This window comes from Rhinoraja longicauda, chromosome 22 (assembly GCF_053455715.1).
Source record: "Rhinoraja longicauda isolate Sanriku21f chromosome 22, sRhiLon1.1, whole genome shotgun sequence".
Lineage (NCBI taxonomy): Eukaryota > Metazoa > Chordata > Chondrichthyes > Rajiformes > Arhynchobatidae > Rhinoraja > Rhinoraja longicauda.
Genome location: NC_135974.1, coordinates 13,310,159 through 13,322,959, shown reverse-complemented (window position 1 = coordinate 13,322,959; position 12,801 = coordinate 13,310,159). Strand labels below are relative to the sequence as shown.

The 12,801-nt window shown below is 48.4% G+C and overlaps 1 protein-coding gene across 3 annotated transcripts in view; it reads right to left on the bottom strand.

Annotated features, from left to right (window-relative positions):
* The window catches only part of plcg1 (phospholipase C, gamma 1), a 107,662-nt gene that overhangs the window by 47,878 nt on the left and 46,983 nt on the right, over nucleotides 1-12,801 (bottom strand). For all 3 annotated transcript variants that reach the window (XM_078418747.1, XM_078418748.1, XM_078418749.1), the window contains exons 8-13: nucleotides 12,483-12,505; nucleotides 9,743-9,815; nucleotides 7,436-7,537; nucleotides 6,880-6,998; nucleotides 4,735-4,820; nucleotides 285-405 (exon numbers count right to left, since the gene is read on the bottom strand). In XM_078418747.1, coding sequence (XP_078274873.1) covers nucleotides 285-405; nucleotides 4,735-4,820; nucleotides 6,880-6,998; nucleotides 7,436-7,537; nucleotides 9,743-9,815; nucleotides 12,483-12,505 — 524 coding nt within the window. The remainder of the gene's footprint in view (nucleotides 1-284; nucleotides 406-4,734; nucleotides 4,821-6,879; nucleotides 6,999-7,435; nucleotides 7,538-9,742; nucleotides 9,816-12,482; nucleotides 12,506-12,801) is intronic.

The window sequence follows — 12,801 nt, the reverse complement described above, 5'->3', positions numbered from 1 at the left end:
ATCTACTGAAGGAGATCGCTTGTTTGGTTGATGTGAAAAGGCATATAAATGATGACTTTTACACAGGCATCTGCAGCAGCGATAACAACAAAATGCAGTGGTTAAAGTTGTGTGACGTAGGCTATTCCATCCCCTCGTTAAGTCTGTGCTGAAGTGCAGAGGGTAGTGCTGCTGCCACAGAGCCATCACCCGCAACTTCGAGCCCAATAATGTGTCTGCTCCAGTTTAAAATGAAGGAAGACTGGATGCAGATTATCAAAAATAACAAAGAAAGAGCCACTTACTCTGAAGTCACAAACGCGTGTTCCTTGATTGTGGTCAGAACGTCGTTAAATTTGATTTTGGAAGTGAGAGTATGGCCGTGGTAGATTACTGGCATTCCCTCCGGACCATCCCAGCAGTCCACTGCAAGAGAGTCAACACATGGTTCATCACACAAAGAGAGGCAACAGAGAGACGGGGCGGCGCAGTGGCAGAACTGCTGCCCGAGACCCAGGTTCGATCCTGGCAACGGGTGCTGTCTGTGCAGAGTTTGTGCGTTCTCCCTGTGGCCATGTGGGGTTTCTCTGGTTGAGTTTAGTTTATTGTCATGTGTACCAAGGTACAGTATTATGTGCTAACCAGTCAGTGGAAGGACAATACATGATTACAATGGAGCCACCCACAGTGTACAGATACATGATAAAGGGAATAATGTGAATAACATTTAGTGCAATCAAAGATGGTTCAAGGGTCTCCAATGAGGTGGATAGTCACTCAGGAATGCTCTCTAGTTGTTGGTAGGATGGTTCAATTGCCTGATAACAGCTGGGAAGAAACTGTAACAGCTGGGGAGAAACTGTCCCTAAATCTGGAGGTATGTGTTGTCACACTTCTGTTCCTCATGTCTGATGGGAGAGGGAATAGGAGGGAGTGGCCATCTTGCTCTGGTTTCCCCACACACTCCAAAGACATACAAGTTTGTAGGTTTTTATTCACAAAATGCTTGGGTAACTCGACTCGAAACGTCACCCATTCCTTCTCTCCAGAGATGCTGTCTGACCTGCTGAGTTACTCCAGCATTTTGTGAATAAATACCAGGTTTGTAGTTTAATTGGCTTATGTAAAATTGTAAATTGTCCCTGGTGTGTGTTGTGATATTGTTGGGACTACTTTGTGTATCCAAGGACTACTTTGTATGCCTGTGTATATAAGTGATTGGGGTGATTAGGCGGTCACTCTGGATCCAGGCGGCCTTGGAATAAACAGCCTGGAGTTGAGCTCCAGCAATGTAACCTTTTATACACGTGTACTCGTGGTCCTTCCAGAGTCACCACAAAGGTACAACAAGTACCGGACCACGAAGTACAACATGGTGGCAGCGGCTTGGTGTTTTGCCTAGGGAGGGAATGAAGCATGCCCGAGCAGAAAAGGTTAAAAAGAAGAAAAAAAAGAAGAGAAAAAAAAGCCCTGAAGGGAAACAAAACAAAAGAAAAGTTTCCAGCTCAGTACGGGACGTTTGGAGTGCATCCCGACAGAGCCAGTGTGAGTTGGTATAGTACCTGCTCAGTAGTCGGCGCCGAGTTGCCGACGTGACGCTGCAAGCTGCTGGGGGCGGTGCGTGTAGGCCCACGTCGCGCCCCAGCACCTGTGTAGGCCCGAGATTAGAAGCCTGAGACTGCTTCGCGGGGGAGAGACCGGGAGATCCGACACACACGGCGATGTGCGGTGACCGGGGAAGACCGACACCCATGGAGGTATGCGGCAACTGTAGGAAGACCGGGAGACCCGACACACACGGAGATGTGCGGTGACCGGGGAAGACCGACACCCATGGAGGTGTGCGGCAACAGGCGAAGACCGGGAGACCCGACACACACGGAGATGTGCGGTGACCGGGGAAGACCGACACCCACGGAGGTGTGCGGCAACTGTAGGAGACCGGGAGACCCGACACACACACGGAGATGAGCGGTGACCGGGGAAGACCGACACCCATGGAGGTGTGCGGCGACCGGGAGAGCCCCGGAGGAGACCGACACCCACGGAGGTGTGCGGCGACTGGGAGAGCCCCGGGGGAGGCTGACACCCACGGAGGTGTGCGGCGACCGGGAGACCCGACACCCACGGAGGTGTGCGGTGACCGGGAGAGACCTGGAGGAGACCGACACCCACGGAGGTGTGCAGCAACCGGGAGAGCCCCGGAGGAGACCGACACCTACGGAGGTGTGCGATGACCGGAGGGGGTCGGCGACCGGAGGGACCGACCACCCGCGGAGGTGCAGCGGCCGGTAAGGCTGAAGCACTGCGTACTTACCCAGGCGCGTCGACCATAGAGTCGGGAGGCCCTGGGCCCGAGGCAGAGGCAGCGGCAGCGCGTTCGAATTTGAGCGGCAGCTGCCGGGAGCACCTGTGGGCGGGGCCTGGAGCACCTGTGGGCGGGGCCAGCGGCAGCGCGTTCGAATATGAGCGGCAGCTGCCGGGAGCACCTGTGGGCGGGGCCTGGAGCACCTGTGGGCGGGGCCTGGAGCACCTGTGTGCGGGGCCAGCGGCAGCGCGTTCGGAAAGTTGAACGGCAGCTGCCGGGGAGCACCTGTGGGCGGGGCCAGTGCGCACTGCAGCGGAGGCGCGATCGCACCGCGATTCCAGCAGTGGGAGCCCAGCAGTGCCAGCCCAGCAGTGAGAGCCCAGCAGTGCCAGCCCAGCAGTGAGAGCCCAGCAGTGCCAACCCAGCAGTGGGAGCCCAGCAGTGCCAACCCAGCAGTGGGAGCCCAGCAGTGAGAGCCCAGCAGTGCCAACCCAGCAGTGGGAGCCCAGCAGTGCCAGCCCAGCAGTGAGAGCCCAGCAGTGCCAACCCAGCAGTGGGAGCCCAGCAATGCCAACCCAGCAGTGGGAGCCCAGCAGTGCCAACCCAGCAGTGAGAGCCCAGCAGTGCCAACCCAGCAGTGGGAGCCCAGCAGTGGAAGCCCAGCAGTGGAAGCCCAGCAGTGGGAGCCCAGCAGTGCCAACCCAGCAGTGGGAGCCCAGCAGTGGCAGGCAAATCATGGTGGTGGAGCATCTAGAGCCTACACTACGATTGATCTACACAGCACGTCTTCTTGAGGGGAAGATATGGAACAAAATGAATATTTTGTGTTTAATGACCTGTGTAGTGATCTGTGTACTGAAAGCTTAATGTATTATATTTGATGCTTTTGTATAAATGTATATATCTGTGGTGACCACACTGAGTGAGTGACCACCCGGAGTGAGTGACCACCCGGAGATGAGTGACCACCCGGCGATGAGTGAAATTCCGCAGAGGAGTGACCACCATGATGGCGAAAAAAAAGCAATTGTGTTTAGTTGTGTTATTGGTTTTGTTTGCAAAAAGCAATGGTGTTTTGGTTTTGTTTGTTAAATATATTTTAGCCCTCGAATGGTAAAGAAAACAATTTTATATAAGACAAGGGGGATGTTGTAATATATAAGACAAGGGGGATGTTGTGATATTGCTGGGACTACTTTGTATATCCAAGGACTACTTTGTATGCCTGTGTATATAAGTGATTGGGGTGATTAGGCGGTCACTCTGGATGCAGGTGGCCACGGAATAAACAGCCTGGAGTTGAGCTCCAGCAATGTAACCTTTTATACACGTGTACTCGTGGTCCTTCCAGAGTCACCACAAAGGTACAACAAGTACCGGACCACGAAGTACAACAGTGTGTAGGGTAGTGTTGGTGTACGGGGTGATCGCTGGTCGGTGCAGACTCGGTGGATTGAAGGGACTGTTTCCACGCTGTATCTTTAAAATCTAAAGACCATAAAGATGATTTTCGCCACAATCTGACTCCAACCCATTTTATTCTCCCCACATCTAAATCTGCCAATTCAGGGACAGTTTCTTCCCAGCTGTTATCAGGCAACTGAACCGTCCTCTCGCCAACTAGAGAGCGGTCCTGGCCTCCCATCTACCTCATTGGAGACCCTTGGACTATCTTCAATCAGTCTTTACTGGAATTTATCTTGCACTAAACGTTGTTCCCATTATCCTTTAGCTGTACACAGTGGACAGCTCGATTATAATCATGTATGGTCTTTTCGTTGACGGGTTAGCACACAATGAAAAAGCTTTTTACTGTACGTCGGTACACGTGACAATAAACTAATCAACTCCCCTGAGATTCTCCCACTCACCCATGTGCTCGGGATATTTACAGCAACCTATGAACCCAATGGATCAGGGCTCAGTCTCGTCATAAATGAACCTACCTTTAGAATGGAGATGAGGAGGAATTTCTTTAGCCAGATGGTGGTGAATCTGTGGAATTCATTGCCACAGGCGGTGGTGGCGGCCAGGTTATTGGGCATTTTTAAAGCGGAGATTGATAGGTTCTTGATTAGTAAGGGAGTCAAAGGTTATTGGAGAAGGCAGGAGAATGGGGTTGAGCGGGAAAGATAGATCAGCCATGATTGAATGGCGGAGAAGACTCAATCAGTCGAATGGCCTAAATCTGCTCCTGTGTCTTAATGGCGTATTTTGGATGTGTGGGGGAAAAAAACAAACTGAGCACACAGGAGGAAAATGGAAACAATACAAATTCCATGTTGACAGCACTGGAGGTCAGGATTGAACCCGGGTTCACTGGAACTGTGAGGCAGCAGGATGCTAACTCAACAATCATCCCGCACACATCCTAAACCTCCAAAAAGAAATATTGACCAAGTAAAATAATTCAAATATGTTTATGGAGGTCACTCCGATTTACTTACGTTCGATACATCGACAGCCCATTCTCAAGCAACGAGCGTAAGCTTCCAACGAGGACTCACTGGAAAACTGGTCTCCCGTAAGGTACCTGAAACAGGGTTGGAGTCAAAGACGGCAGGTTCAAGAGCACAGATGCCCAGCAGGTAGGTATGGTCACTACCAAAGATACTAGAGGAACAAGATGGACCACTCCGTTGAAATCGCCTATACTGAAGGGTAGTACACAAAGGAGCCATTTTAGTAGGCAAAACCCACCTTTCGCTATGCCTCTCGCAGTGTAATCAGTGTTTTGGGGGAACAGTATGTGTGATGAGACCGTTAAAATGCAGAATATATCTCATTTATCAATTCACAGATTTTTCTTTTAAAATGTTTCTGCAAGTTTCTGCCTACTAAAATGGCGTCATGACATACTACGGTCTTTAAGGTCGAGTGGTCTATCTTGTTCCTCTAGTATCTTTGGTCACTACTCGATGAATGCTAACCACTTCGAAGGTAGAGCGAACCTCAAATAACATTTTATTCATACAGACCCAAGGAACCGTAAATTTACAGGGACATTGCCGGGAGTCTTGGGATTGAGTCGCAGATCAAGGCTGGACAGGCGAGGACTTTATTCCATTTGGCGTAAAAGACTTGGAGCACAGGAGGATGAGTTTTCAGTTTTAGTTTAGTTTATTGTCACGTGTACCAAGGTGCAGTGAAAAGCTATTGTTACATGCTAATCAGTCAGCGGAAAGACAACATATGATCACAATTGAGCCATTCGCAGTGTACACTTACACGATAAGGGGAATAACGTTTCGTGAGGGGTATTCTTATAGAGGTGTACAAGATCACGAGAGGAATAGTCAGGTGGTCGTTGATCAATGTGGATTCGGTGGGACAAAGGGCCTGTTTCCATACAATTCCATTTCAATCGATCAATTTAATTACTTGAATTTCAATTCCCCAACTGCTGTGGAAGAATTTGAACACATGTCCCGGGGGGGTTAATAAACTATTCCAGTAACTTAGCTACTGTGTCCTGTACCATCAAACAACAGTGAGAGAAGCAGACTTAAGTTTTGTCCCACTTGGAAAAGATAGAGGAAGACTAATTTGTGGCCGAGAGCTGTCGGCGGTGGACAGTTATTTCCTTTGGAATGCCAGAGGTTAAGGAGAGACCCGATAGAAGTATATAAAATAGTGGGCAGCATAGACAGGGTAGACAGTCATAACCTTTCTCCCAAATTGGAAATGTCAAAGACACGAGTTCATAGCTTTAAGGTGAGAGGGGCAGAGTTTAATGGGGCCTGGTACGCACTGCCATGGGAGGTGTTGGGAGGCAGATATGATAGTGGACCTTCAGAGGATTTTAAATATGCAGATGGAATGTAGAAATATGTGCAGGCGGGTGAAGTTTGTTTATCTTGACACTATGTTCGGCACAGACAATGTAGGCCGAAGATCCTGTTCCTGTAGTAGAGTTGCCTTCTTACAGCTCCAGAGCCCCGGGTTGACCCTGACTATGTTTGACCCTGACTGTGGGTGCTGTCTGTGTGGAGGTTTTACGTTCTCCCTGTGACTGCGTATGTTTTCTCAGGGTGCTCCAGTTTCCTCCCAACATTCCAAAGACATGCAGATTCAGACATGCAGATTGATTGACTTCTATAAATTGTCCCTAGCGAGTGGGATAGATCTAGTGTACGGGTGATCGCTGATCGGTGCGGACTCGGGGGACCTGTTTCCACGCTGTGCCTCTAAACTAAACTGTGCTATATTATCCATGTAGGAAAGAACTGCAGATGCTGGTTGAGACCATAGACACAAAGGGCTGGAGTAACTCAGCGCGTCAGGCAGCATCTCTGGAGAAAAGGATTAGGTGACGTCTCGAGTCACCTATTCCTTCTCTCTAGAGATTCTGCCTGACCCGTTGAGTTACTCCAGCATTTTGTGTGCTGTATTATTCTATGTTCTATGAGGTAGTGAGAGAATGGATCAGTGTTTAATGAACTTGGACGAGGCGGGACAATTTAAAACATGTGCTGGTGACAGGATCGCTTGGAAGTTCACCGATAAATCCCTGGCAAGTTGGACGTGTTGCCACCGAGTGGAGGGGCTCTACAAGGAGCCGGTCCTGGCTCCAGGTGGGGGCAGGCACTCACGTGTTGTGTGACGAGGAGATCCAGTAATGAGACAGCGGATTGCTCATCTCTTCCATATTCACCTGGTCGAATCTCCTGTCCCAAATGGAGTTTTCTTTGGAAAACAGGAAAGTCAGGAACTGAAAGGAAAGTGAAAGAAAGCAGTTGAAGGCATTGAAATCATGTAGGCGGCACTATTATCCGATATAACAGTCCTACTCTTTTTTTAAAATCTCTTTCCTACCTGTAAATCAAGCACCAGGAATAGCTGTTCCAATAATATTCTCTTTTCCTTTGCTCTACCTATGTGGTGTGATTATATTTATGTGCAGTATTATCTCACCTGACTAGATAGCATGCAATACAAAGCTTTGCACTGTACCTCGGTACATGTAATAATAAACCCCAACCTAAACCAAACCACAACTTTCAATAATCTGCCTTCCATTTCCTCATCATTACTATTAATGAAGGCAGCCCGCGAAAGTTGGCATCCTAATTGTTCTGTCACGATTCAACTGAGAAACCACATTCCTTGACTAACGTGTTGTGCCTCACAGCCCGAGGGTGATCTTACTTCATCGAGTTGGAAAAATGGCCCATCGATCTCCCGAAGAGGATCCCGGAGGTAATTAAACATGAATTCCTGCACGTGCTGTATATCTGTCGCCCACAGTTCCTAGACAATGGAAAGACAGTGTCAAAACTGCTGCTGGAGGATACACTTTTCACTTCACACACAGGTTCAATCCAGACCACAGTTGCTGTCCGTACGGAGTTTGTACGCTCTCCCCATGACCTGTGTGGGTTTACTCCGGGATCTCCGGTTTCCTCCCACTCTCCAAAGACGTGCAGGTTTGTCGGTTAATTGGCTTGGTATAATAGTCAATAGTCAAGTTTATTTGTCACATACACATAAATGTGCAGTGAAATGAAAGATTACCCACAGTCCAACAATAAGACCAATAAAAATAAGCAATAACACACACAATCACAAACCAACACCAAACAAAAAGAAACAAAAAGAAACATCCATCACAGTGAGTCTCCTCCAGTCACCTCCTCACTGTGATGGAAGGCCAGAATGTCTTTTTCTCTTCCCCTGCCGTCTTCTCCCACGGTCAGGCTGTTGAATTTGTCACGTTCCAGGCCGCGCCGGACGGTGGAAGGTCCACAGCGGGCCGACCCAAGCCCGGCGATTGAGGGCGGGCAGAGACGCCGCCACTGCCGCTGCCGCTGCGTTAGTGTAAATGGCCCCTAGTGCGTGTAGGATAGTGTTGGTGGTCAGGGATTGCTGATTGGCACAGACTCGAGGGGCTGTTTCTGCGCTGTATCCCTAAACTAAAACTAAAAAAAACTAAATTGGGAAGGGGGGCCCATGAACCAGGGGACTCTGAATTAACCTGGGGAGCTCGTGAACCAAGGGACATAAACTCGTAGGCAACCGAGGAACCAGGGCAGCATGATCCAGGAGAACTCTTGAACCAGCGGGCAACTCATTAAACAATAGAAGAGATCAGATTTGTATCGGGTTCATAGGTTCCTGCTTCAATATGGGAGACACATTAAACGTTCTCCGTCATCCACCACCACCACTTCACAGCAGAGGGATTGGGTGGGTGATTCGCAGAAATTATTGTCCCAACACGTTGGGAGAGGAATGAGGGCAGCCCAGTATCGCAACTGGTAGAGCTGCTGCCTCAGAGGCTGCCCGGTGGAGTTTGTACCTTCTCCCTGTGACCGCGTGGGTTTCCTCCCACATCTGAAAGACACACGGGTTTGTACGTTAATCTCTCTCTGTAAATTGTCCCTGGTGTGTAGGGAGTGGAGTTGAAAGTGGGATAACATCGAAGTAGTGGTGTGAACGTGGATGGTCAGTGTGGAATCCAGCTGCATCCATGGTGTATCTCTAAACTAAACTAGTGCGCGGCACGGTGGTGCAGCGGTAGAGTTGCTGCCCTACAGCGAATGCAGCGCCGGAGACTCAGGTTCGATCCTGACTACGGGCGCCGTCTGTACGGAGTTTGTACGTTCTCCCCGTGGGTTTTCTCCGAGATCTTCGGTTTCCTCCCACACTCCAAAAGACGTACAGGTATGTAGGTTAATTGGCTGGGCAAATGTAAAAATTGTCCCCAGTGGGTGTAGGATAGTGTTAGTTTGCGGGGATCGCTGGGCGGCGCGGACTCGGTGGGCCGAAGGGCCTGTTTCTGCGCTGTAATTCTAAATCTAAAAAATCTAAACTAGATAATATGCCTTGCTGAATAAATTGAATGAAATAATTAAATTATCGTGATTTTTTTCCCACAGTAATTTCACATTGGGTATGCGTGTGTGTGTGTGTACATATATATATATATATATATATAGATAATATATATAAAGATAATATATATTATAGATATATTTTACTATATATAATATATGATCACACACACACACACACACACTGAACTTTTTTTCTCGTTTATTATATTATTTACAGAGTACTATGTTTACATGTTCTGTTGTGCTGCTGCAAGTAAGGATTTCAATTTATTCACAAAATGCTGGAGTAACTCAGCAGGTCAGGCAGCATCTCGGGAGAGAAGGAATGGGTGACGTTTCGGGTCAAGACCCTTCTTCAGACTGACCCGAAACGTCACCCATTCCTTCTCTCCCGAGATGCTGCCTGACCTGCTGAGTTACTCCAGCATTTTGTGAATAAATCGATTTGTACCAGCATCTGCAGTTATTTTCTTATACTAAGTAAGGATTTCAATGTTCTATCTGGGACATATCTGACAGTAAAACACTCTTGACTCTTAGTTCCATGCTGTACCTCAAAGCTAAGCTAAACTAAATCAAGAGCGACCTGTGACAGTGAAGAACAAGAGGTCACACCCACCTTCTGGAACTTCAGCAGAAACTGCTGGAAATCCTGCAGAGTGACTTGGCTAAGTTCCGTTCGTTCACAGCTCCTGTGAAACAAGATACATCGCAGGTCAAACCAAATAAATGATTCCAATCGATGCAGCGTGAACAAGCAGAATCAAACAGCCAGGAAACTGGCCCACTTGTCCACACCGACCACTCCTCTCACTTGTCTGTGTTTGGCCCTTATCCCTCGAAGCCTGTCCCATCCACATACCTGTTTAATTGTTTCTGAAACACTGCAACAGTCCCTGCCTCAACTGCCTCCTCTGGCACCTCGTTCCATACACCTGCCACCCTTTCTGTGAAAAGTTACCGCTCAAATTCCTATTAAATCTTTCCCCTTCCCCTTAAACCTCTGATTCTCGATTCCCCTACTCTGGGCAAGAGACTCTGTGTGTTTACCCGATCTATTCCTCTCGTGATTTTGTACACCTCTATAAGATCACCCCTCTTCCTCCTGCACTCTGAGGAACAGAGTCCCAGCTTGCTCAACCTCTCCCTGTAGCTCAGGCCCTCGAGTCCTGGCAACATCCTTGTAAATCCTCTCTGTATCCTTTACAACTTGAGCCAAGTTGGGCAACTTGAGCAAGTCTTAAGCATGGCCATCAACCGGAGGTGAGCCTCAGGAGCTGACGAACAACCCTGAATCTTCCCTCTAGATGATGCATTACTGAATCACCTGGATTGGAGAATTTCAGTTACATGGAGATATTGGGCAGACCGGGTTTGCTTTTCCTGCATTGTAGGACACTGAGGGGTGATGTAAAATTACCATCACCCTGGGAAATGACTTTTACACAGCCTTTGCCCAGGGCAAGGAAGTCTAGAAATAGAAGGTTGAAGGTGAGAGGAGAAAGATGTAAAAGGGACAAACGGGGCCCTTTTTCCCTTTTTCACACAGAGGGTGGTGAGTATATGGAACGAGCTGCCAGAGGTGTTGGTTGCAGACAGCAGTAATTACAACCTTTAAAAGGTGTTTGGACAGGTACTTGGTTAGGAAAGGTTTAGAGGGATGCAGGCCAAAGCAGGCAAATGGGACTAGCTTAGATAGGGGCACCGTGGGCAGTATGGACTTGGGATGAAGGCCCTGTTTCTGTGCTGTATAACTCTCCAAATAAATTATATAGTAATTATTTAATAATAAAGATATTTAACCAAAAATTGTATACATAAATACATGTGTGTGTATATATATATATATATATATCTTGTGTGTATATGTGTGTGTGCATATGTGGGTATATACACACACACATACATATAAAAGTTCCCCCTCATATTTTTAAACAAAAATAAATAATGTAAAATCAAGATAAAGGATAAAGAGAATTTTCTACATTTGTTGCCGCATTATGTTAAAGGAAAGCTGTGCGTGGAGGAACAAAACTACCTGGGAGTTTATAAATACAGAGGGCTCACGCTGAATGGCGTGACAAAGTGATAATCGATTTAGAGCCACAGAGAACATTCCAGAGTGCGAGGGCAGCACTACAAAACCACTGCCGACAGCGAGGCTCTGAGAAGCATCTCTGAGCTCTGCAAAGATCAGGAGATTCTTGTTACCCTGGGAGACGGTAGCTATGGTTATCGAGTTTCTTTGTGTGGGGTCAGTGCGTGGGCATGAGTTTCTCCAAGGTCAACATTTGAGTCCTTGAGATATTACTGCAATATTCATCACCTCCCAGGGACTCCCTCTGCTCACTTGATGAAACAGGGAACGGCAGATGCTGGTTTACAAAAAGACACAAAGTGCTGGAGTAACTCAGCGGGTCATGCAGAATCGTTGGAGAACATGGATAGATGACAGTGGGCGGCACGGTGGCGCAGCGGTAGAGTTGCTGCCTTACAGCGCCAGAGACCCTGGTCCCATCCTGACGACGGACCCTGTCTGTACGGAGTTTGCACGTTCTTCCTGTTGGGGAAAGCAGGGTTTCATCAGGGGGCTCCGGTTTCCTCCCACATCCCAAAAACGTGCAGGTTTGTTGGTTAATTGTGAATTGTTCCTAGTGTGTAGGGTAGAACTAATATACAGGTCAGTGTGGACTCAGTGTGGGCCAAAGGGCTTTCTCTGAGCACATTAATCATTAACTGCAGGCTCAGAGATCGAAGGCAATTTGTGGGAGAGCTGAAGGTCAGTGGAGAACCTTTCTCAAATGCCGAGGTTGTGTGCATCTGGTTGTGTGCACAGTCAGGAAGGTCGCAGAAACCTACAGCAGATTAAAAATTACTTGGGTGGGCGCTGAGATTTAGACTTTATAAAGATACAGCGTGGAAACAGGCCCTTCAACCTCCCTAGTCTGCGCTGACCAGCGATCCCCCCCATACACTAGCACTATCCTACAGACTAGGGTATATTTGCAATTTTACAGAGGGCAGTTAACGTACAAACCTCCACATCTTTGGAGAGTGGAAGGAAACCGGAGCACCCGGAGAATGGCCACGCGGTCACGGGGAGAATGTACAAACTGCGTACACACAGCACCCGTTGTCAGGATCGAACCGGGGTCTCTGGCGCTGTAAGGCAGCAAGTCTACAGCTACACCACTGTGCTGTCCCACGTGGTCTGAACTCCGAGAGCTGCTCTCTGGGTGAATACCAAGAAGCTGGCAGCTGGTGTCAGGCTAGCCGGCATTTTTATAGCAGGCGTGAAATTGGCACTGTACCCCCCCCTGTGACTCCCCAAACAGCCTCCGAGGACGTTGTCCACTTACCTTTGAAGAAAGGGAACGTCCATCTGCCAAGGGAAAAAGAAATCAAAATCAGGAACAAGCTTTTTCCACACGTTTATACAGAAACTCCTCTCTTATCCTCTCCTCTCCTGCCCCCTCTACACTAATCCCGCCTGCCTGCTCGCGGTGTTAGCAACACCATAGAACACAGCTAGCCCACACATGAGCACTGTTCACTACTCTCCCTCTGTGAGGAAATCTCCCTTGCTCATCCAACCCTTGGAGAAACCTTGTCGGGAGATCATTCCCAACGTAGGAAAAGCGATCAAGCAAGCCGCTGACCCACACGCCACCTGCACAT